Source organism: Chelonia mydas, chromosome 7 (assembly GCF_015237465.2).
Source record: "Chelonia mydas isolate rCheMyd1 chromosome 7, rCheMyd1.pri.v2, whole genome shotgun sequence".
Classification (NCBI taxonomy): Eukaryota; Metazoa; Chordata; order Testudines; family Cheloniidae; genus Chelonia; species Chelonia mydas.
Window position 1 is genome coordinate 21,944,600 of NC_057853.1, and position 24,062 is coordinate 21,968,661.

General features: G+C 54.2%; 1 protein-coding gene across 5 annotated transcripts in view; it reads right to left on the reverse strand.

Moving 5' to 3' along the window:
• The window catches only part of PLXNA1 (plexin A1), a 276,107-nt gene that overhangs the window by 209,455 nt on the left and 42,590 nt on the right, over positions 1–24,062 (reverse strand). For all 5 annotated transcript variants that reach the window (XM_043551982.1, XM_007059969.4, XM_043551981.1 and 2 more), the window contains exon 3: positions 11,289–11,471. In XM_043551982.1, coding sequence (XP_043407917.1) covers positions 11,289–11,471 — 183 coding nt within the window. The remainder of the gene's footprint in view (positions 1–11,288; positions 11,472–24,062) is intronic.

The following is a 24,062-nucleotide window of genomic DNA, read 5'->3' on the forward strand; positions in this document are numbered from 1 at the left end:
CCTCAAAGGGGCCTGGTTTTCAGAGAGCACATGCTCAGTGCTGCCTGAAAACAAGGCCCTTCATTAAGGTATGCACCAGGATCACTAGTCACTTGGAAAAATCTTGACCTGGAGCTATTCATGGGAGAGGAGGCTAAGGACGGGATAGATCAAAGGCAGTCCGTCCCCCATCCCCCACATTCACCCCCTCCGCTCAAACAGGCCTGGCAAGCTGATGGGGGAAGGGACAGGAGAATGGGCACACCACCAGACATACAGCAGCCGGGGGGAGGGGGTAGAGATGCATATTTCCTGCACATGACCCCTGGCAGCAGCAGCAGCGTGGTTGGGGAAAGGTAGTTGGTGGATCCACCATCTCAACAGGGAGGAGGCTCGGGGGGGGGGGGGGGGGGGGGGAGACGAGACGGGGACGGGACGGACGACAAAGACACACTTCCTTCTAGCGGCCTAGAAAAGAGGGAGGACGCAACCGTTATCTGACACCCCCTATCCAGAGGCTGATATGGAAGATGGAGCCCCTGAGCAGGCTCTGGGAACAGCAACCTGATAAGAACCCCAGCAGCCTCGCCTGTCCCAGCAGCCACAGGTCAGAGGGTGAGCTTCTCACCAGGGCACTAGCCCTGGGCCTTTCTGATATGGCCTCGCTCACCCTTCACATCAGCCTCGAGCTAAGCAGTGCCTGGTACATCCTTCAAGCCCATTTGCAGGTAAAGGAATAAAGCTGTTAAGCCACTATGTACCCGACAGTGAAGGAAAAGAGCTCCCCAACACCACCTCCCACCTCTGCCCAGTGCACTGGGGAGAGCAAGGAAGCTGCTGTGTACAAAGCCCCAGCCAGCAGAAACCCTCCCCCACTTCCCATTAACTGCCTCTAAGATCCCACAGCCTCTGTTATAAATCACCTGCTTCTCTGAATTTTCGGCCCAATCCTAATCCCACCACTGGGTCAAATTCTGCTCACTGACTGCGGGGTATATCTGGAGTAACTCCCCTCACCCCCCTTCCTACCAGTGGCCCCAGAGAAGCCATCCAAACGCCTATCCTGAAAAATACAAATTAAGACCCCAAAGCCCTTGGATCCCAACTAATCCCCTTCCAAAAGGTGTTCACAGCTTAATCCTCCTCATCCGAGTGACAAGCTGGCTCCCTAAAGCCCTGAGCCTGCGGCAAGAAGGCAGCAGGGCACCCCGCTCTGAACTGCCTCATCTCCCTCATCAGTATTTCAGGGAACTCCAGCAGATTGGGAGCTATTGTAAGCTTAGGGCCAGCTGGCTGCTGAATGTCAGAGCTGATCCTACCTCCCCAACAAGTCAGGTGGCACCCAACGCAGGTGGCATCCAACTAAGGGGGCCACAGTGGGGCTTAGCAGAAGCCCTAGGGCAATGTGTAGTTTGCATAATGTGGAACAGATAGCAGACACTATTCCTAGCATGGAGAGGTGGCCCCACGGGACTACAAGTCCCAGTACACAATGCTCCATCTTGATCTGAGATGTATGCTTGGGCAACTGTGGTAAGCAAGAGTGAAGATACAGGTTACAAATAATGGTGCATTTTTTGTTCATGTTCAATAAGCTTATAGCTCCTGGTGCATTTTTCACATGCACAATAAGCATACATGAAACTGTGTATGCATTCAGCACGTGCATATAAACATCAGTTGGAGATACGTTTGCATGAGCAAATTAAGTGCATCAGTGAGCATAGTTATGCACTGTGCATGTGGCTTTTTGCACATCAGGCCCATAATGTCCCACTTTGCAGGAGTATGAGACAGTCCCAAGGAAACCATGATTGTCCAGTGAAAGTCAAGAGGAGGAAAGGGGTCAGCAACTGCCTGGCAGGAGCCAGAGTTAGGAATCAAATCTCATTTGCCTTGTACAGAGCAGAATTGCTCTGGAAACCACCACAGAGAATAAAGGAACACAAAAAGATCAACTCACAGTGTCACTTCCCTCGTTCTAAAAATCCAGTAAATCACAAGGTAAAACCCACAGGTCTCTGATAGTTCTCCCCAGTCTCTGCTGTAGCCTAAGAGGAAGTGGCTTGCATACAAAACTGGCAGTATTCGGGAAGATCATCCTCCAGTTACTCATCCTGGCAATGGCAAAAATTACCCAGACAACACACAACAACCCCATGACTGTGGAGAGCACACGGCATGAGGGTACTTGCACAACATTTCAAAGACTGGGCCTTCCAAAGATAGCCATGTGCCTGGTGACACAGCAAGGAAACCACCAGGCAGGACCAACTTGTTTGGGGTTTCAATAGCTTGGTCTGCTCCACACAGCATCCCATTCCTGCCAGATCTCTGTCCTGTACAGCTCTGCTGATGCTCCTCACTCCTGACTGCAATACATCCTGCAAGTGCAGTCGTGGGCTCCCCACCACACAGCTGTGCCAAGGCTCCTAAATCCTGACCTGCAACCCCCCTGCTAGTGCAATCCTCAGAGCCCAGTGATACAAGTCACCTACGACTGCAGTTGTATCACCATTATAACCATCTATTCCCAAACCTGACTGTCCTGCCATCCGCTGCCAGTCACTCCCCTCCCTGCCTGCCCTAGGGGCTCAGCACCTTTCAAGCCAGCTCCTGTGCCGGACTGGACTCCTCGTCAGTCAGGGGAGAGGATGATTCCAAGTGCGACACAATCCTCCTGCCTGTGCAAGGCCAAGAAAAGGGGGCAAGGGGTGAAGGTAAACAAGGGGGGACAGGATGGGGAAGTGCAGGTCAGGGAAGAGGCTACAGCTGCAACAGCAACAGGTGCTGACCAGCAGCTCAGCCTCTGAGAGGCAACTGTTTGTAGCATGTCTAGGAAGCCTGCAAGCAAGCCAGCCCGCGTGACCCTTTCCTGAGACAAAGGAGAGTTCTGTCTGCAGGCGACAGCCTGGGCAAGTGCTTGGAGCTGCCATCCAGGGAATGTGCAGACAGAGCAGTGACTCTCCCCACCCTCACCCCCTCAACTCCGGATGTCGAAACCAGCATCCTCTTTAACCCAGCATCCATTGCAGGGCTCCTGGAAATGCTAGCAGAAGTGTCCATCTGTCCCGGGCAAGCTCTTAGGTTGCTCAGACTCAGCTTGGCCAGCTGAGCTTTAGGCAGGGAGCAGGATGTTCACATGCAGGCAATGGGGTTTCCCAGGGCACAGAGACGTCCCACAGACACCAGCACACTTGTGATCTGGGAGACTTTCACTACAAGGTCATGTTATTGTGGGGTCTAACCCAACACACTGTGTGGGCGTTTGGGGGAGCGTTATTCACTAACGCAGCCACATTACCACTCTACCCTCAGCAGCAGCAACCAGACTGCTGAATGGGTTACGTCACGTTGACCTCACCACCACTACAGCAATGCCGCTACCTCTTTACAGAAAGTTACCGGGAGGTTAAGGGTGGCGACTGCCCGAACCCAGGAACTCAGGCGGGTCTGCAGCTCAAGCTGGCATCTGTGCTAGCTGGATGGGAAAGGCATGTCAGCACCACATCAGGTTGTGACAGGTGCTCCAAATGCGGTAGGAGGCAGCCCATTCTGAGGCAGGGGACACTGACCCACATCCATCCGAAACACACTCCCCCCCTCCATTTCTAGAGAGCTTACTGGGAAAGCAGCCAATGTTTGCTGATGGGCACACAGTCTAGACCACATGCCACACCCCCCCACCAGCTCATGTGGAGAAAGGCTGGGCTCATTTGGGACAGGACCCAGGAGTTCTCCAACCAGATCCCATGCTAACACATTACAGGGCTGAGGAGACAGCTGGGGGTGGAACTGCTGGGCTGACAAACAAGGCTGCCTGCCAAGCACGCAGGGAAAGGAAGCAGGCAGCATGGCTTAGACTTGGCATTTCTCTCCTGCTGTGCCCCACATTACGGCAGAGGCTTCACCTCCCTCAGGAGGGGAGAGAAACCTGAGAGGGGAAGGGGATTATCCAGCAGCATGGTGTCAAATGTAGCTACTTGCCAAGGTGACAAGGGAACACTGGAGCAAGCTCATGGCTCTTAAGAGATGGGCAGGTGCTGGACAACTCGCAGTCATGCTGATGCCCCTCAATCCCACCCTGCAGCCCCTCTGCTACCCAGTCCTGGACTCCCCAACAGCTCTGCCAGTGTGCCCCCTGATCCTGCCCTGCAGCCCCTGATCCCCAGTCCCTGCCTCCGCAACAGCTCTGCCAGTGCCCCTCAATCCCACCTGCCTGGCTAAGGGCCTGATCCTGTGAGGAACTCAGTGAGAACTAAGGACGCTCAGTACCCTGTAGTGAAGAGAGGCAAGCTGAGCCACGCTCCTGGCACACACTCCCCTCCCCATTGCCAACACAACACACAGATGCAATACCCTTTGGGCAATAACACCACTCTTCTCTGTTGCTCCATAAAGCACATCAGCACCGGGAAGCAGGACAGCGCTGGAGGAGGACTCAACCTATAACCCACTAGCCTTCCACTTCAGGAAGTCCCACCTTCCTTCCAGGAAGTAGGTTACAGCTGGCCTGCCTGGCAGGTACATGTATAAAGGGAAGGCAGGCACCAATGGTATTAGTCCAATTTAATTCTTCCAGGTTTCCCCACGATACATTCAACCTCCTGCAAGGGGCAACTGGTGCAACCCCCACAGGGTTGGGGCATGAAAATCTGGGGCTCTAAGCAGCAGGAGGTCAGAGGAGACGCGTACCACCTGCATGTCTGTGTTCCCCTCATCCCATGCCCTCAAGCTAGCAGGCTACTTCTCTGGGTGGGGCTCCACGAGCCCACTCTCCACCACCCAGCACGGGTTACAGAGTCACCTACACAAGGCTTCCTTCCTCACCCTCCAGAGACCCTAGTGGGGAAGCGAGTGCTCCGCCTGTCCTGCTCTCCCTCTCACACAACAAGCCAAATCTCCCAAGCAAACTCAGCCTCCAGAAAACAGACTGCTTGAGACCTGAACCGGCGCTGCTCCAGCTCCAGAGGGTTGGAGGGATTCTCCCCCTGCTGCAGCAGAGACAGCCCGCGGCAGGGTCTGGTTACACCGGGCTCCCCAGGAAGATCAGGTAACTGCTGAGGCAGCACTTTCCCCATCCGCCAGTTCCAGCCAGACGGCCCCTGCTGGGGGAAGCTGAGCTCTCCATGTCGCGCCCCCCATGCCAATGCTCCAAGGTTAGAGGAGGGGACACAGGACACCCCTCCCCTACACACACACACACACACACACACTCACTCAGCAGCCTTCAGCACATGAGCCCTAACCGTGCAGTGGTTGAAAAAGGATCCACCCTCCCCCATATCATAGAATCATAGAATATCAGGGTTGGAAGGGACCCCAGAAGGTCATCTAGTCCAACCCCCTGCTCGAAGCAGGACCAATTCCCAGTTAAATCATCCCAGCCAGGGCTTTGTCAAGCCTGACCTTAAAAACCTCTAAGGAAGGAGATTCTACCACCTCCCTAGGTAACGCATTCCAGTGTTTCACCACCCTCTTAGTGAAAAAGTTTTTCCTAATATCCAATCTAAACCTCCCCCATTGCAACTTGAGACCATTACTCCTCGTTCTGTCATCTGCTACCATTGAGAACAGTCTAGAGCCATCCTCTTTGGAACCCCCTTTCAGGTAGTTGAAAGCAGCTATCAAATCCCCCCTCATTCTTCTCTTCTGCAGACACACCCTCAAACCTTCAGAGCCCTCTGCTCCCCCCTCCTTACGTTTCTGGCTGCCACTGACTGGGCTCAGTAGGGTGGGCTTCCAAAGTCAGCGGAAGCCCAGGTTTCATCGTTACTGTATCAGTACCCGGCTGGATTTTGTTCTGGTGACGGATACCGATACAGGCAGCCCTGAAGATTGAGGGCTTCTAACCAAAGAATAGGTAGAGATCCCCACGCATCCCCACGCACAGTAGTCCAACCACTACCGAAAAAAATCACTGCTCCACACGAGAGACCTCACATACCACTACAGCCCTTTTTAAGCAATCCAGGAGCTGGCAAAGCACGGTCTCCAAGGCCTCCTGTCAGCAGGCACGGCCTCGGTCCCACAGAGTCAGAGCACGGGACACCAAGAGCACAGGCTGCTCTGGTGGCCAACCTCCCTTACCCATTAACAGGGGAAGTCCAGCCATGCTCATCTTGCTGGACCTTTTCGTCTGAGATCCTTGATCTCCAAATATCCCCGCAGCTGGAGAACGGAAATACACTGAAATACCTTGGGTCCTTCCTTCAGGAGAGCACCCAGAAAGACATCATGGGTAACTGCTCTTCCACCTCCAAAGCCTTCACCTGCAGAGCCCCACAATGCTCACTCCTCTCCCCCTTATTACTCAACACCCAGACAGACCCAGGAAGAGCTGGTGAGACAACACAGGCCGAAGTTCCAGCAGTACGCAGACAACACGCGCCTCTATGGCAAATTCCCATCATACACACACAGCACAAGCTCCCAGTTGCAACAATGACATGGGTGACCAATGAGGCTGCCTCATGATGAGTGCAGGAGCTGGGACTCCCCTGGGGAAGATCTGGACTGTGAAACCTGCTCCCATGGGGGTAAGAGTGAGCACAGACCTCGCTGCTTTCAGAACTAAATGTAACACTTCCACCTTCTGCTTTGCCTGCCTGCTAGAATTTTTTTTTCAAATTGTAAGCAAACCCTCACCCCTCTCTTACCAAAGAGACTATTTCCTCTGCCTCTGGGGGAGAGAAGAAAGGAAACACAGAGGAGGAGGAAGCGAGTGCTCTTCCCCTTTTAAAAACCCTGCAAGGTGCTCCAAAGCAATAGCGATGGACCCTAGAGCAGCGCTACTCAAAGTGGTGGTCCGCAGACCGGTGCCGGTCTGCAAGCCATCAGCTGCCAGTCTGTGTGCACACTGGAAAAAAAAATTGCCGGTCCCCCACATCAGACAGCTTGAGAAGCACTGCCCTAGAGGACAGCCTATGGAGAAACATCCCCTATACTGTCCCATCAGTGAATCCTAGCCTGGCCCATAGAGTGGGAGGGGAGTCCCGTCCTTGGCCTCTCTCAGGAGCAGGCCCACCAGGGCTGTGATGAGACCTGCCCACTGGAAACGGGACTAAGAACCACTGTTTGTTTCCCACCAAACCCCACTTGGTTTCCTTAAGACCTAACGGGCCAGAGCCCATCACACCCAGTGGGCCATGGAGCAGCAGGGACTCTGATACTATGGCTGCAGACGGGCAGAGTGAAGCAAACGGAAAAAAAGGAGAGACTCCACATAAACATGAGCCACACTAGCAGGTCTGAAGTTCCAAAATCACCACAAGGCTCAGCAGGAGCCAGCCCTGCATCCCCTAGTAACCTGAGGGGGTTACCCAGAACCGGGGGGGCTGCCCATGAGCCTTGGATGGGCACTCTCTCTAGCTACCACCACAGCAGGGCCACAGAAGTTGCAGGAAGAGAGGGAGGGAAAAGTTCAATGAAGATGCAGGAATGGAAACAGAGAAAGACCTGGCACCTCAGGGAGAAATTTGCCAGACAAATAGCAATCGTCAGGTTCCAGGGATAAATAACTGGATGTGTAACACTGTCTCAGTGGCTTCATGAATCCTCCTCCCACACTTCCCTCCCCTCCCTCTGCACCACACTGGCACAAACCTATTTAAAACCTGCAATTTGGAATTCAATAGCAGGAGAGGCTGGTGGAAATGCGACACCAGTCACTTCAGCTCCCTTATTGATTGGGAAGGGAGGACAAGCTGCCTCTGGCAGCAAGCCTCTCGCAATCCATGCCGACTTACTAGCAACCCCAATGCCTCCTCTGATGGAAAAGATGATGCCGAGGAAGAAGGAAACTGAAGGAGAGAAAGGGAAATTGAGACTTCGGAACAGATGAAGAAATCCAAGGGTTTTCGGAAGCCTCACTCACTGAGCATCTACAAGAAGCGTGGTCTAGCTGTAGGAACGGAGGGCAGACTGCAAGGACTCCTAGGTCCTGGATTTGGCACACCAGCTCACTGTGTGACTTTGGGTATGTCCCTAACCTGCTCTGTGCCTCAGTTTCCCCATCTGTAAAACTGAGATAAGGATACTGACGCAACCCACCGAGCCATGTGAGGTGTTTTCAGTGAGGTGTCTTCATTCACTAACGCTCAGGAAATGCCTTGAGATCCTCTGACAGAAGGAACTACAAACAATGGGCTGGATTCAGACCTGTGCAAGTGCATTTCTACTGGAGTCCATGCAACTGCCCCCACCTACAGCAAGACTGAACTTGGCCCAATGTGTGTGGAGGGTCAATCTCTTCCCCTCCCCAGTACTGCAGGTTTGCACCTTGAATTCCAAATCATAGACACAAGCCCAGAGCTGCCTCCTAGACTCTCTTTCTGCACCAGCTGGGGTCACAGCTCTTCTGTGTGGGCCCCCTTTTTTCTTGGGTTTATTCTGTACCCAGGGTTCAGAACAGATGCCACCAGACCAGGGATGGGGAAGGATCCCAGATAGAGCAGGAGGGTAGATGCGTGGGGACTGCCTATTGTTGCATCCCAAAAGGGGATATTTCAGAGTCAGGGAGAGTGTTGCCAACGGATGCATTCCAGAAGAATGAGATGGTGGGGGAAAGGTGTTCAGAGACCAACCTCCCACCCATCCAGACATACACACTCTCCTCTTTGCCAACAGCCACCCAGTCTCAGCAGGCCTCTCCCCACACCAACCCAGAAGCCAGTTTCACGCTCATCATGATTTCAAATCAACAAACTGACTGTCAAAAAGGTCTCGAATCCAGCAGCCTGGTCTCTGTCCTGTTACCAGCCAGCATGGGAGGGTGGATCAGAGGCCTGGGTGCTGCCTTTGATGCTGGGCTTTGGTAGTCAGCAAAAACTGGGGAGTGGCAGAGATCTTGCTGAGCTCAGCACGGCACGTGTATGCAGGACGCCATGATGGCTAGGACCCCTTGTGGCTTTTCAGTTCCGCTGGAGCCAAGCCAAGGAGACTGGGGAGAGGGCAGTGCAAGCAGCTCTGTCTAACCCCCACTGACACACAGAGGGCTCCCCTCTGCCAGCACTGGCCCCACGCAGGCTGACACCAGCATAATGACTTAAACACACTCCTAGTTCAGTCCTAAACTGGCCTTGGGCCAATCTCTGCATTCCCGACCCAGCGAACCAGAAATCAGCACCTCAGCAAAAGTCTGCTTCCTCCAGCACTTCTATAGGGGTGAAGGGATTTGTACCATACACGCTGATCGCAGACTAGCAGCCCAAAGGAAACCCACACAGGTCAAGTCCAACATACTGTACGCAGGCAGATAGAGAGGCAGCAGGGTCTAGTGGCTACAGCAAGGGATCAGGGGCCAGGAACTCTGAGCGCTGCTCCTGGCTCTGCCACTGGCCTGCGAAGTGGCCTTGGCAAGTCACTGCATCTCAGTGGGCCTCAGTTTCCACATCTATAAAATAGATAATACATTGGGATACAGATCCATCTCCTGAGGTAGAGGGGCTAGAAGAACACTTAGCTCATGTTTGTACAGCACATTGAGAGTCCAAACCCCTAGTTAAAAGCACCTGGCCTTCGTTGCGCATAATGTCCCCACTAGCCTGAAACCCTTCGCCGCCTCACTGAAGGTGGGGGGGCCTACAGCCCCTTCTAATTTAATCCCCCTATTAACTTGGCTATGTAAACACTGACCCCGAGGGAGCATGTGGTCTGCCTATCGCATTGCCAATTCATGCAAGGAAACAGCTGCCAATGGCTTCAGGCCTTCCAAGGTGACTATTGCACGGCCCAGTGCCAATGGACCCCACCCCACCTTGATGGCAAAGGTAGCGCTTCCACCCCCAACTGCATCACAACTCTTAGGAGCTCTCTTTGCTTCTACATACCAGTGAGTCATTTCAGAAAAGGAGGTATTTTAGCTGGGAAACAAAGATGCCAAAAGGAGTTCAAAATTCAAGCCATTGATCCCCAGGGCCGGCTAGTGGGTAGGTCCAAGTGGCTGTGTGTCCGAGCTCTAGAGGAATGAACAGGGCTGGGTGCTCCAGCTGAGTCCTGCACTTCAGGCCTCCGGCAGGACTGTACCAGGACCCTCAACATGACTTTGCCTAGTGGAGGATGCACTTAAGGTGCACAGTGTTTACACAGGGCAGATGCAGTTGTAATTATAGGAATGATGTTATGATAACAGGAAATCCATGCCTCATGGAGATGCAGCGAGAGGCACAGACTTATTTGCTAATTGCCATCAACAAGAAGCCTTTTGTGTCACTGGGGAAAAGAGGTCTCCCCAACATTGTGGAATTTTGCTCACAGATGGCTTAGGTCAGCCAGGCTGGAGCACGCCGCAGCCCCAAAGAGAACTCCCCTTCTACAGAAGCTTATTGGATTCCTTCAGCTCCCACCGTGGAGCAGTGCCATCCACCTCAGGGCTTTCCCAAGACAGAGGCTGTAACAGGGCCTAGCATGACATGGGGATGGGAGCTTAACGATGCTAGCAATGCAGGCAGGGAAGAGGGGAAGCAACCTCACTATTCTATACTTGCAGTTTAAGAAACATGTCACCCCCCTCTGGGGCAACATCACCCAGCCGAATGGGACAGGGATGAGGCCCAGAAATGTCTAAGCTAAGCACAGGTGCTATGGCAAGATAAAAGCTCTCACCCCTGCTGATCTTCTGAGTGGGCCAGCCTGGGCGAAAGGCTATTTGCCCTGGAGGACTGGCCCTGCCTGATGAGATTTCAGGCCTTTCCCACTCCATTCCACCTTATTTCAGTCATTTGGGCCCAATTCAGGACTTAAGGTCAACAGCGAGAAGGGATTTCTGAACTCAAGAAGTGCCAGGAGAAGGAGCTTCATCTCATCCAAGAAACACCAGCTCACACATGCCAGCGCTGCCACCTGGCAAGAGGGCCGAGACCAACGAAGCACCACAGGCATCAAGTCACTAGCGCATACACCACCCATGTGCAGCCCCTCTCGGGTCAGTGGCAAAGCAATCCAGTGATCAAAGGACACAGGGTAGAGAGAGAAACCACCAGTACTGGGATACCTTGCTGTGTTGTGATCCCAACACCCCATCCCTCGGAGAGACTGTGCAAAGGGAACTCCCACTAACCCTGCTGACCGGGACTTGAATTGGGGTGGGGCTGGGAGTTTCCCCATGCTATAATCCTGCCATAAACAACTGCTTTAATAAATATGCCTGGTGGACAAGAGTGAAGGGAACTGGCCTTCGTCGATGCTGTCACTCCCCACCCTGCATACACCATTCACGCCTCAAAACACAGCACTGAAATCCTGCCCTTGCCCCAAAGGAGGTAGTCAGCCATCCAGCCTCCTCACCCCTGGCCCAGTAGGTTGCCTACCTTTTTGATCCTGCCACTCCGCGTGCCAGCGAAGACCACAGTGTGTCCCCGGTAGTCGTAGGCAGCCACCGAGGTCATGCCATCCTCCTTATCCACAAAGAGCGCTGTCCCCTCGATGGTCACTGTCCCGCCCAGCGGCTGGTTAAAATCCTGGCCACAGAAATAGTCATCAATCTGCAGAGGCTGTCAGAGAAGAAGGGAATGAGAGAGATGGGCCATTTGTCAATACATCGACACCACTTAAACTGCTGTGTGCAAAGGGGGACTGAGCTGCTGACTTAGAGCAATAATGAAGTGAGGAGATGATACAAACTCCTCTTAGCTACCACTCCTGCCCCAGATCCTTAGCTAATTCCTGCCCCGGATCCAGGGCAGCCAAGGAGAGCGGGGACACCCCATCACTTAGGGGCATGATGAGGGGTTAGGGCAGTGACCAGGGGCTTGCCTCAGATTGCTTAGAGGCTGCTAACAAGGCATGGGGGTTGCAAGGAGCTCTGCTTCCCCTCCCTCTCCCAGGGATTGCTCCTGGGTGGGGCAGGAAGCTGTGGTCTCAGAAGCAGTTGGGGGCTCACACACAGCAGCCTGGTACCAGACATACCCATATGCCATTAACTCTAGCTATGCCCAGGCACGGATTCACAGATTAGCCCTAGGGCGCCAGGAAACCAGAGAGGTGGGAAACTCAGAGTCTGCAGAGAAGCCTAGGTGCTGGGTGGTGCGGGTGGACTCTGCTCTCTGAGAGGGACCCCAAGGCAGAAGTGGGTGGACAGAGAGCAGAAGAGGCCTCCCAGACAGGAGAGGATAGCGTCAGACTCCAGACACAGTCCTGCTGCTCAGGACTCTTACCACAGGGCACCAATGATCGAACACAACAGTTCCCAGTGGAGCCTGTTCATATGAATCCTGGCAAGGACCCCTCCCCACCCCACCTCACCCCTTCCCTCCACCACTGAGGTGCCTGGCTCTATGGAGGAGCAATTAGGGCTGGACAAAGGAGATAAGATGAAAGACTGGCCGTAGCCCTGGTCCACCCCACACCTACAGGCTGCCAATAACACTCCCAGCTGTTTCAGCTCCTGGCTTCCCACATGCAGCTCCATCGATACCCCTCTTTCCTGATCTATAGTACTCCAGCCCCTAGCTCCCTACCACCACCACAAGACACCCCTTTGCCAGTGCCCCTCCATCCTGACCTGCATCACCCCCTCCAATTCCAGCCTCTGCAGGAAACAGCTCTCCTGGCGAATTGCTGATCTGGCTCCTGCAGAGAACAGTCATTGCCCTGACTCAGTATCTCAAACTCCCCTCAGCGCTGTTCTCCCAACCAGAGGATTCACTGACGCTGGCAGTTCTCAGTCTGAGGCCAGACAGGAGGCTGGCAGTAGTTTTACAAAGGAGTCATGAGTCTGCCTGCTCCCATTTCCCAGCCAGAGCAGATCTGCTCAGCCTCTCACCACAGGCTTGTACACAAAGGCAAGGGATGCTGCTATCTCCTTCAAGTGCCATATGAGCTGACAAAGGATACTTGGGCAAGTCTGAAGGGCAGTGGCTGAGTGGGGGATGAACGTGGAGTGCCCAGAGAACCTCCCTCGATCAGTGAGTACTGGCATTTCCTCCCACCCTCCAAAGGGTTAATGTGGCCAAATCCCCAGAGAGGCTGTACCAAGCACAGATCGCTGTGTGAAAGCTCCCCTCCCCCACACTCCTTACAGAAGGTGATCAAGAGCAGCCCAATGCCACATGCTGTAGCTGAGACTCAATAGCTCTGGTCCCTCAGGAGAGGCAGTAGATTAACATGTGGGGAGTGGTCAGGGTGGGAGGTGGAGACACTGATACTGAGTAAGAAGGGAAGAGTGTCTCTGAAACAGAAAGTCTGGTCCTGAAACAGCCTCTCCCTGCTCCCTAATAACCTCCCTAATCCAAGGTCCCAGAAGAGAGTGAGGCAGAGGGGCTCCCAGCCTCAGTCACGTCTGGAGCAGCACTTAAAAACCCACCACTGAGCCCAAGCTTCTAGCCAGAGAAACACTGTTGGGGGAGGGATGGGAGAGGAAAGACTGCGAATCCCATCAGCATTCAAACCAGGTTGGCTGCCCACCTCCCACTGAGCTGGGCTCCAAGGGCGGGGTGGGCAAGCAGTGATTAGCGTCCATAGCTTGGCTGGCTCCCTGCCTTTCTCTGCAGTGAGCTCCAAAGCCAGGAGAGTGCATATTAATTCAGCGCGAGGGTCTGGGCAGCTGACCCACCCCAGCAAGGGCCCCGCTCCAGCAGAGCTAGGGAGAGTGTGCGTGAGACCTGGCCTGCCGCTACAACACTGCATAAAGGCCAAAACTGGCCTTCACGGGATTGGCTTTTTAAGACAAAGACTGAGCCTGGGAGGTAAGATGAGCCCAAGCAACAGCAACTCCCAGATCTGATTACACTCCCCACAGGGTCTCCTGACTCAGTCTGGCTACAAGGCTCCCTTCCATATAACCCCCTCACTGCTGGTTTCAACACGCCCTCTGGGTACAGCTCTACCGCCATCCCTAAGCCCCCTTCCCAAACAGATTTGGTGTCATGAGGGGGTACAATGTCACCAGGAGCCCTGCCTGCAGTCGGCAAGGGCGCAGCAGACCTTTTCCAGGGGAGGCCAGGCCGCCGTGAGTGTCCAAGTGTAGGAGCTCCCCCTTTCTGGCTTTTATCGTGGTCCTGGGGAGCAGCTGCGCAATTTCATTTGGATCTGTACAGAGGCCTGGGGGGCGGGGGGGTCCCGGCACTCTGTATCTCCCCACCTGCTCACTTTCCCATTCCCCACCCCCACCTCACTCTCAGAAAGGAAATGCTGCACCTCAACGAGCTGGAACGAGGGTAACGTGTTTGTAATCTACACACACACTTACTCACACACTCCTAGGCTGTGCTCTGTCCCTGTACATTCCCCCTGCAGCTTCCAACAGACACCCCATTCTTCACTTCCTGTCCTAAGCTGCTGCGCATTTCAGCAGGGGGTGAAGATGATCCCTGTGCAGAGTTCACATAGTGCTTTGGGCTGGCAAGGTATTAGGGGAATGAATAAGGGCTATTTTCAGTGGCTGTATTTAGGGGGTCTATGGCTCCTGGATGCAGAGAAAGTCAAGAGTAGCCCCATGTCACATCAGTGGCCGTGAACAGCTTACCATGGAGCATGCTTTGCCTGCAGTTCCCGATGACATGCATCAGGTGGGACTGAATGACACAGTGAAAGAGAAAGAGAGGTACTGAATGGGGGAAGGGGGCGGGCGGAGCGTTAAGCAAGTTTCTGATCTGCCTAGGACATGTTTGAGTGGCTAAGGAGCTATTTTTCTCATTGCAAACCAGCATCTATCAGAGACAGTGCCCCCGCCCATCCACAGCAGAGGGGAGCAGACAGAGCTGCCCCCATGGCCAATGTAATAGTCCAATCTATGGTGCCCCAGCAAAAAGTCTCCTCACACTGCTGACTTGGGGACAGCTGGCTGGCAGTTACCAGCCTTGGGCCCATCCAGTTCACAATACTGGCTCCCTAATCTCTCACCATCTCGGGGAGCACGTATCATAGAATCATAGAATATTAGGGTTGGAAGGGACCTTAGGAGGTCATCTAATCCAACCCCCTGCTCAAAGCAGGACCAATCCCCAATATTTGCCCCAGACCCCTAAATGGCCCCCTCAAGGATTGAACTCACAACCCTGGGTTTAGCAGGCCAATGCTCAAACCACTGAGCTATCCCTCCCCCTCAAGTATCTGTACAAAGGAGCTCCCTCCTCCTGCTCCACAACCCCAGCTCCAGAATGATAACTTGGCAGAGAGGCTACACAAGATACTCTTGCAACAATCCAACACCATTGAGCTTCCCAGTGAGCCTAGAAAACCAGAGCCATTCCCCATGCAAGTATAATAGCCTCATTGGCTCCACTGGAACTGTTGCTGCAAACAAACCCTGCAGGGTTTGGCCCCAACCCATGGCCACAAACCACACCAGACCCCTTTAGCCAGGGACACAATTGCTGTATCAAGGTGACCAGGTCATCCTCCAAAACCCCTGCCAGACACTCCCTATATTTGGGTTCAACTTCTGCCTGGGGTACCAAAGGGTATGTAGCATTCCCTCTCCCCCATCCCACTCCTAGATTGCTCTGATTTAAAACAGAGCCTGCCAGGACCACTGGAGTGGGCAGAGAAAAGCCCAGGCTAGCACAACACCACAGCACCAGCAGTAGGATATGAAGTGGAAAGGTCCACTCTGGAACACAAGAGAAACTGCCTGATGCCATGCCCTGACCTTCCCACAGTGACACCACCATTCGCACACTCCCAAGCCAAGGATCTGCCAAGACAAACAGGTTCACTTTACATACCAAAGGCTCCAGGAAACCCACTGCTTAATATTGCTGCTCCTACCCCTTCCACTCAGGACTTTGGGGAAGTCTTTGCATTTCTATAATGCCCCGTCCCTTTCCCAATTCCCACCGATCCCCCAAACGGCTGAGCCCAGGTGATGAGACCACATTAACAAGGGAAAAACTGGCTCATATGACTGAGGGCGGGGAGAGATGAGATTAAACATTTCCTTTCCAGGTCACCATCCCAGGACGGTAGTGACCCAAAGTGATTCCTATCTGCTGTCTGCCCAGCGGCATGAGCTTGATCGGTCTCAGCCCACTTTACGGGAACAGCCACCTCACATAAGGCACCGCCACTGCTGGCACCACCTGGTCCCCTTGCTGGCAGTCACAGCAGAGAGGCCAAGGACTGAGTGGGCAACAGAGGCTAAACCCCCCTCTCTACCTCCAGGGCTGAGAGCAGGCAGCACGGTTGAGAAGCTGCTGCCCATGCTGTCCCCGCAGGCAGCAAGCACCAGGCTCACGGGCTTACAGCCCAGCACTACACTCCCTTCAGGGACACAGGAGTTAACACAGCCAATTGGAGGAATGTCTGCCTGGTGCCTCCAGCAGCGGAAGCCGAACTTCCCCACAATGCATCTGACCAGCCAGGCAATGCTCCCACGTGGGAGGAAGGGAACAGAATCCTGTAAACCCCCCGCCCCCCGGGTTGCTGAGCCCCAGCAGGTTTGGCAGCCGCAGCTGGACTGCAGATCCCCTGCCAGCATCAGCTAGCGGCGTTGTTGGTTAAACACTCTCCTGCGTTTGCAGATTCAGGAGAAGCCTTTTCAAAAGGGAGCTCGAACAGCAGCCAAGAGCCATTGCAGCTCAGCCAGTGCCCAGCATTGGCAGACACAAATGTAGGGCAATTTTCCCAAGCGCTCCTTTCACCAAGCACTGTAGCTGCTGCCCAGGGAGATGGGAGAGCAGCAGAGCCAGGCAGTTCCTGCACTGAGGGACTGAAGGGCTCATTCCTGGTGGCCTCCAAAGGCAGGGGGGAAGGCACAGAGGAGTCATTATCAGTGCCCGTGGAGGGAAGAACTGATGCACAGCCAAGAGGATGGAGCCTGGTTTGGTCAGACACACACACACATACACACACACTCCGTTTGGAGAGCACTGAACTGCAACCTGTGACCCTGCTCCAAAACTGATGAGAGGCAGAAGAAATTATCTGCCAGTTAATCTGGAGAACCTCAGTCCCACAGCAATGCCATGGCCCTGCCCTCTTGATCTGCACCACTCCTTGCCACCTCAGTCCAGGAAACAGGACCTTTCATCTTCAGCTCCGAGCCAGCCCTAGGTCAGTGGTGATGCAGAGTGGTCACCCTCAGACAGCTGGCCTGTGGGCCCAGAAATGCTGCTCTCAATCCAATTCCTATTGACTCTGATATCTGCCCCAGAAGAGCCGTTCTCCTCACAGCTGGCCTGGGCCCCTCGATGACAGCCTGTGGCCCAGGCTCAGAACAGAAAGACCCAAGGAGCCCGAATTCCCTTCTCTCCGTCCTGGGCAGGCCTGAAACACAACAGCACAGGGGAGCGTATGGAGGAAGTGTGTCTGCCTCTCCCATGCAGTGGCTGCCAATCCAGCACCTTCCCCCAGACTCCACCAACGTTGTGAGCAAACAAAAAGAAAAGGCAGTACGCTCAGAAGAGGCAGCAGATGAGCCAGGGGAAGGAATGGGCCTCATCCCCCGATGGCTGGACTCTGCCTGCGCCATCTCTGCCATACCTGCCCCTGCTGGGGAGTCATTTCATCCTTCTCCCTAGGATGCCCCTTTCCCAGATCCTGGACCTCCGAGACAAACCCGCCTGGCTCTGCTGCAGCTCTGTGTCAGTCTCTCATTTCCACAGCGCTGAAAGGAGAGGGGAAGGACACAGGAGGTTTCTGCACTCAACATGCAATGTCTGTGCGGCGTCCCCTCCAGCCTCTGATGCAGGCCCAGACATGTGGTGCTAAGAGAGGATGACAGGGATGGGGGGGGGGGGGGGGGGGGAGACCGCAGGGAACAGGGGTCAGGAACTGGGAAATTCCCTGAACCATGAAATCTGCTTCTATCTTCACCTCAGTGGGAGGAGGTGTGTTGTCATGACAACCCCTGGTCCAACAGCCTCTGACCATGGGTTCCAGGCTCTGGGAGATGTGGAGAAAGGGAGGGGGAATGGGGACTGAAGAGAAACGACTGAAGCCTTTCAGCCAGGCACGGGTGAGCTCAGTTACCCACAAGGTCCAACGTGGGCATAGGTGCTAGACTTAGGCATGCGGCCGCACCCCCTGGCTTGAAGTGGTTTCCATTATATAAAGGGTTTACAGCACCCCCACTATACAAATTGTTCCAGCACCCTGCGCCTGGGTGGGCCAATGGCTGAGCAGAGCATTGCACGCCTGATGCCTTCACTCCGTAACCCCAATGAACGGCCTGGCTGGACTTCCCTCCCCAGCACCCAATCCCAGGGAGCCTCCAGGTGTGCCGCACTCACGCCAAGCCCAGAACAGGCAGCAGCCAGCCCAGGCATGGAGCGCATGAAGTCAGCACTGCCAGCAGAGGTGCTTTCTGAATGACACGCATTGAGGATAGTGGGGCATTTGGGCCTCGGAAGGATTCTGTTTGGAAAGGCTCCATCTGCAGCTCGGAGCTTAGAGGGGAGGTTTTGGCAAGGGATGGGCTCAGAACCTGTTCCAGTCTCTGGGGGTTTTTAAATCCCTACAGCCTGGGTGTAACATATGGGGAAAGCGGGGAGGGGGTGGTGCAGATAGCAAGAACCACTGAAAAAACAGCTCCTCCAGGACTGTCACCCTCAGCTAGAGTGCGGCACCCACACAGCATGGGACAAGGGGAGTGCATTCTCAAGAGACTCCCCAAAGGTCAGTGTGCAGTCTGGTCCCAGCTCACTATACCCTGACCCTGTATAGCTACTAAAGCACCCCCACGGAGGGGACATTGAACAGCCATCCACTGATGGCTATGCACTAAGCCTACTGTTTAAAAGGGCCATTCATTTTCACTTCGTTTGACTTGCTGTCCTTGGGGCCAGGCCTCTCCCTACTTTTTCCTCAAGATGCCTGCAGCATGCAATTCCAACATGACTATGGGACAGGATCTCTAGCCCGTGGGAGGAGCCTTCACGGGCGACGCAGGAGGCCACGGGCTCACACCACTGCTGCAGTTCACAGCTAGCACCACAGCCGTGGGGAGTGCAGAGAGGTGGGAACAGTCCAGTGGATGCAAAGTCGTTCACAGCTGCAGCTCCGTTTGCTTGCTCAGCAGCTCTCACTTCCTCTAGCTGGGGTGCCAGGGTTCAGGACGCAGTCACAAGTTGACTCCTTTCCATGCCTGACTTTTTATCTCTCCTTCCCCAGACAAAAAATTCCTCTCAAAAAGCCACACATCTTGAGCACAGACCTCACTGGCTCCCAAAGAGGGCTGTGTCAGTGGCCCCTGGAGGCAGACTGCTTTACCCACTACCTAAGGCCTCATCCCACTGGGGATGGGGGATCAGCAGCATGGTGAGGAGTTAACAATCCTCAACTCAGTATACTGAAAGGGGGGTGGAGGGGCTCAAAAGCCCCCTGCAATCTGAACACACATGGACCTTGCCTACCAATAGAATGGGGTGTAGACCTTGCTGGTCTCCTCCTTTCCATTCTCACACAGCAAACATCAGGAAGGCAGCGGCAAGAAAACACATCGTTCCTGCGATAAACCAAGTTGAGCTTAGGGACCCACATCCTTCTCCCGCACCCCCAGAAGAACCTCGCCTCCATCAGGGCTGGGACCACTGAACATTCATGGATTGGCTCTCTGGAGACTGAGACAGAAGCCCCAGAACCCGGGGCAAGAGCCCCACAGTTCAGCCTCACCAAGGAAGATGCCACGGAGGAAGCAGTGAATCACTGAGGCCTAATGAACAATCCATAATGTGGAGAAAGAGGGGAGCAATTTAGTAGCAGAGGCTTCAGCCCCAGCAGAGCATCTGGGGATCCTTGGCTATTTTGCTCTTAGGGGAAGCTGTGAAGAACTCAGCAATTGAGGACGGGGGGGGGAGGGGCCCCCACACAAGGGAGACATATTTACTTTTCTACTATTCTGTATGTTAGTGACAATGGGAGGCTCCCACTGCTCAGCCCCCAAGGACACACCCCTAGACATCACCCTTGAAGCCACCCAGTCCCAAAAGCACAGATGGCCAGAACAGTCTGTCCCAAGAGGAAGAAAGAGATATCTGGTCATTGCTCCTAAGAGAAGCACAGATCGGTCCCTAGGTGCATTCAGCCCCCTTATGGCAGCAGCTTCCAAGACTCAGGGAAGCCCACCCTGACTCAGTCTCTGACGTCCCCTCCTGCAGCCCGGAATCACAGGTCACTTCTTCCCCCGTGAGACATCCTGCTCTCCCCATGCATCTTCTCCCAGAAAGAGAGCACACTGGGCCCCTTCCCTTCCCTCTGCCTCATGGTGTGCATAGCAGACAGCAGTGAAGGGGTGAACTGAAAGCCTGAGTCCCGGGCAGACTGGAGCGGAACGAATGAAGGTATTTAAGTCCTGGCAGCACCTCACAGCCAATGCAATCTCCATGTCACACTGCTCTCTGCACTCTAATTTGCAGCTTCCCCAACCTCATCTGCTGCTGAATATGCAAGAGGATAAATGTTTATGGTGTTTACTCCTGTCTGCTTTGTCTCAACAAACTCTGGGAAACGACAAATACAGCTGCACCGCTGCATTCCGGGCTGCAAGGAGCGCGCGTCTGCCCGCCACGGCAACACCGACATCACCTCAATAAATAATTACACCGACAATTAGCTCACTAACAGCAAACTCCCTTGCTAGGGACGTGCAGGCAGACACCATGGCAAGGCCAGGCAAGGCTGGGTCAAATCGGATGGGGGAAGCAATTTGAAGGGTATGGTGCCAGCTGCCATAGCAGATCCAGACACTGGTCCATCAAGTCTGGCCTCTGCCAATGGCTACTGCCAGGTGCTTCAGATAAAGTCAGGGGAATATATATATGGCCAGTTGCATCATGCTGCATGGAGCAAGTAAATTTTCTTCCTGACCACTGTGCTGACCAGCCTCAAACATGAGGATCAATTACCCCGCCCCCACCACACACACATACGCACACTGCCTGACCCCGTATAGCTACTAAAGCACATACCCAACACTCAGGTTAACAAGAGACTTCACACCAGCATGGCTGGCCTTTCCAGCAGGCTCCATCCTAATCAGCTGGGGTGAATGTAGGCCCCACTGATTCAATGGGAGACCAGAACCCACACCATAACCAGAGAGGCATCACTTCTGAGGGACTTGCACTATTCAGAGGATCCAATCTCCAGAGCATGATAATCCCGTACTTTCCAGCAACACAACCCCCACCCTCCAAAAAGACCCAGGCAGTACGGGGGGGGGGGGGGGGGGGAGGGGGGGGCTGGCTGGCAAATTTCAGTGGCACTCTGATTCTCCCAGGAAGCCACCCTGCAGTAAGGAGAGCACGGGATACAGAGACCTGGCCTCAGACACACACAAAGGAGATGCTGAGCCAAGGCAGGAAGTAGCCGTCTCCCCGACGCTCCGAATCATTGCCTCCCTTCAGGCCCACTTACCAGAGCAATGAGGGAGCAGACAGGAGAGGCAAGATTCATGCCATTTAGTGTTATTAATTGGCCAGTAATTTGCCAGTTAACACTTATAAACGTTCTCCCTTGGCTGCCATTGATTGCCTGGTTTCCTGACGTCTGCTGGGGGACCTTTAAGCCCCCGGGGTCGTGATAGCGAAACCGAAGCTAAAAGCCAATAGTGGAGAACTAGTGTGAGGCGAGGCATTGTTACACAGTGTGAGGGCATCAGCCCACTGCCTCTGGAGGCCAGGATTCAGCTCGGGGTGGTGTGACAGAGGAGAGAAGTTTGTTGGTACTCAGTTTAGAACCACGTATCCCTCTCACCTCAACCTCACAGGGCATACACTGATGTGAGTATTAGGCAAAGGGGAGCTGGGACTGAAACCAGACAGGATCTCTCTGAAACTCACATCCCATGCACAAAATCCACGGGCAACCTAATCCCCCCAGAAGAATCAGAGAGAAGCTGGAGGAAATTTTTCTTGGGGCAGTGGGGACTGGGTAGCTCAGGTCAGCGGGACTCCAGTTCTTTCACATCTAAGTCCCCTGTTTGAGTTTAGCCCCGGGTTTAGTAATGAATGGAAGTTGCAAGCACCTGATCTCTGCTATTTGACCCCTGTGAAATATGATTTTATTTATCTCAGCCCAGCATCAGTAGCACAAACGTCTACATCACAACACACCCTCGTCAGAACCAGCAACAACTGCCCCTCATAGGCAGGTTCTGGAGAGAGGCCAGGACTCAAACAGGCCACGGAATCTGAACTCCTGCCCTAGACAGGGTCCCTCCGCCTCAGGCATGAGGCACTTCAGCAGAGAAAGCAACAGGTGGAGAAAGCCCACCGGGCAGCTCGCCATGCCCCACCTGCTCTGTGCAGAGAAAAAGACTTTCGGTCAGGCAGCAACATTAACCCCTTCTTTGGCAGCCCGTGGAAGGATGTTCTGGTTATTGAAGTACTGGGCTGAAAAGAAGGAGATCCGAGTTCAATTCCTAGGTCTGCTGCAAGCTTCCTGTGTGAACCTGAACAATCCACTGAGGCCCTGATTCAGCAACACACTCAGACCCGGGGCTCAATGCTCTGCTGACTTGGGGCTTTTCCCTCTCTGGGAAGTGGAGACATCTTGGAGAGGTGTCGTGAAGGTACCTTGGTCAGTGAGGCCATCAAATTCCACCAACAAGTGGATGGTAGAAGGGTCTAGATAACCAGAACCGAATATACCCACGGCCGTTTTCCCTGCAGAGCGGTGAAGTAGAACGTCCAGACGTGTGGGTCTAAGGGAGCCCGTGCTTTCTCATCCAGCACTGAAGGGGTTAACAGGCACTCTAACTGAGCTCTCACTAGAGCCGGTTTAGCAGAGTCATGCAGGCAATCGCTGCCATTATTGGACTGTTTTCAAACTCAGCCAGCAGAGTCTGAACTGAACCACCCCACCCCTGTCGCAGGTGCTGGCCCTCCCCAGGTCCTACAGAGGCCATGGGAGGAGGGCAGCAATAGGGGGACCTTAGATGGCTATGCTGAGATCCTCGCAGCCTGCTCAATGCAGTCTGCCGCTCCAGGTCTGCCTCTTTCAGAAGATGAATTCCTGGTCCCAGCAGGGGAACGAAAGAAACATACAGGATGGAATTAGTTTCCCCAGCCAAGTTTGTTCGGCTCTTCAGCGCTGGGGAGGAACCACTAACATCTTCCGAGCGCCCAGCCAAGTCTGGCGGCCTCTCCGCCTGGCTCCAGCGTGGGCTCCGCCCTGGCCCACAGCACTTGGGGATTAGATAGTCAAAAGTTCATGCTGCTGCCACAGCAGCTGCAAGCAAAACACGAAGATGCTGCTGCACTGGGGAGGCCGTGGCCATGTGCCCTGGGAACTCAGCTGGGGGAAGAAACATGGCAGCTTATCCAAAAGCCACATCCCCCTACAGTTCCTTTCACCCTTGTCCCCTGAACCCTGCTGTACGAGATGTCATCGGCCTCTCCTGAATGGGGCTCGGTGGGAGCGCGATGAATAGAATCCTTACAAAGCTGCTGGAGGGGCTCGAAGGAAGGGGGTGAGGTTCATCATGAGACAGCCCTTCCCCCACCCTCCCCCTCCACTGTCAGGAGATTAATCTTGATTGACAGGGCCTTCCCATGCAGAAAAATCCCCCCTGCCTGCCACAGCCATAGAGCCGGGCTCTTCTGCCTTCCAGATAAGACTTTAAACCAGAAATCCTGACCAGGAGTGGCTCTTTTCACACCCATCAGACATTAACCTCAGAGTCCCAGGTTCCAACCCGGGCAACTACATTCAGCCTCCTTAGAAAGCAACCCCTATAGCACCAGTTGGAGACACTATCCTTTGCTTCCTGACCAGTGTGGAGTGTTGCTGTGCAGCCCTTAATCGGCTCCCACGGCCCGCCCCAGAGAAGGCAGCATTTCAGTGGTGCATGAGAAGATTCGCACCTATTGGTTTTGCACACTCTGGAGGATGTGGTTTGGGTATAGCTAGCAGAGAGTGAGATGCTGAGGGCTCAGTTTGAGATCTAGCAACCCCTTCCTCTGCTTGGCCTGTAAAAGCAAACCACGGGAGGGAATTTCTCCAGGCCCAAGAGGTCGGCCTAGTACCGAGCAGCGGGACAATCCTCACGGGCTCTCTGGCACAGGCAGTGCTGGCACTGGAATGCAGCAGCCACACCTCCATGCTTTACCTGAAACCCTCATGAGCTCACATCATAATCCCAATGCCAGAGCAGCCAGGTTTACCCCTGCCATGGTGAGCGCACACACATACACTCCCCCGAC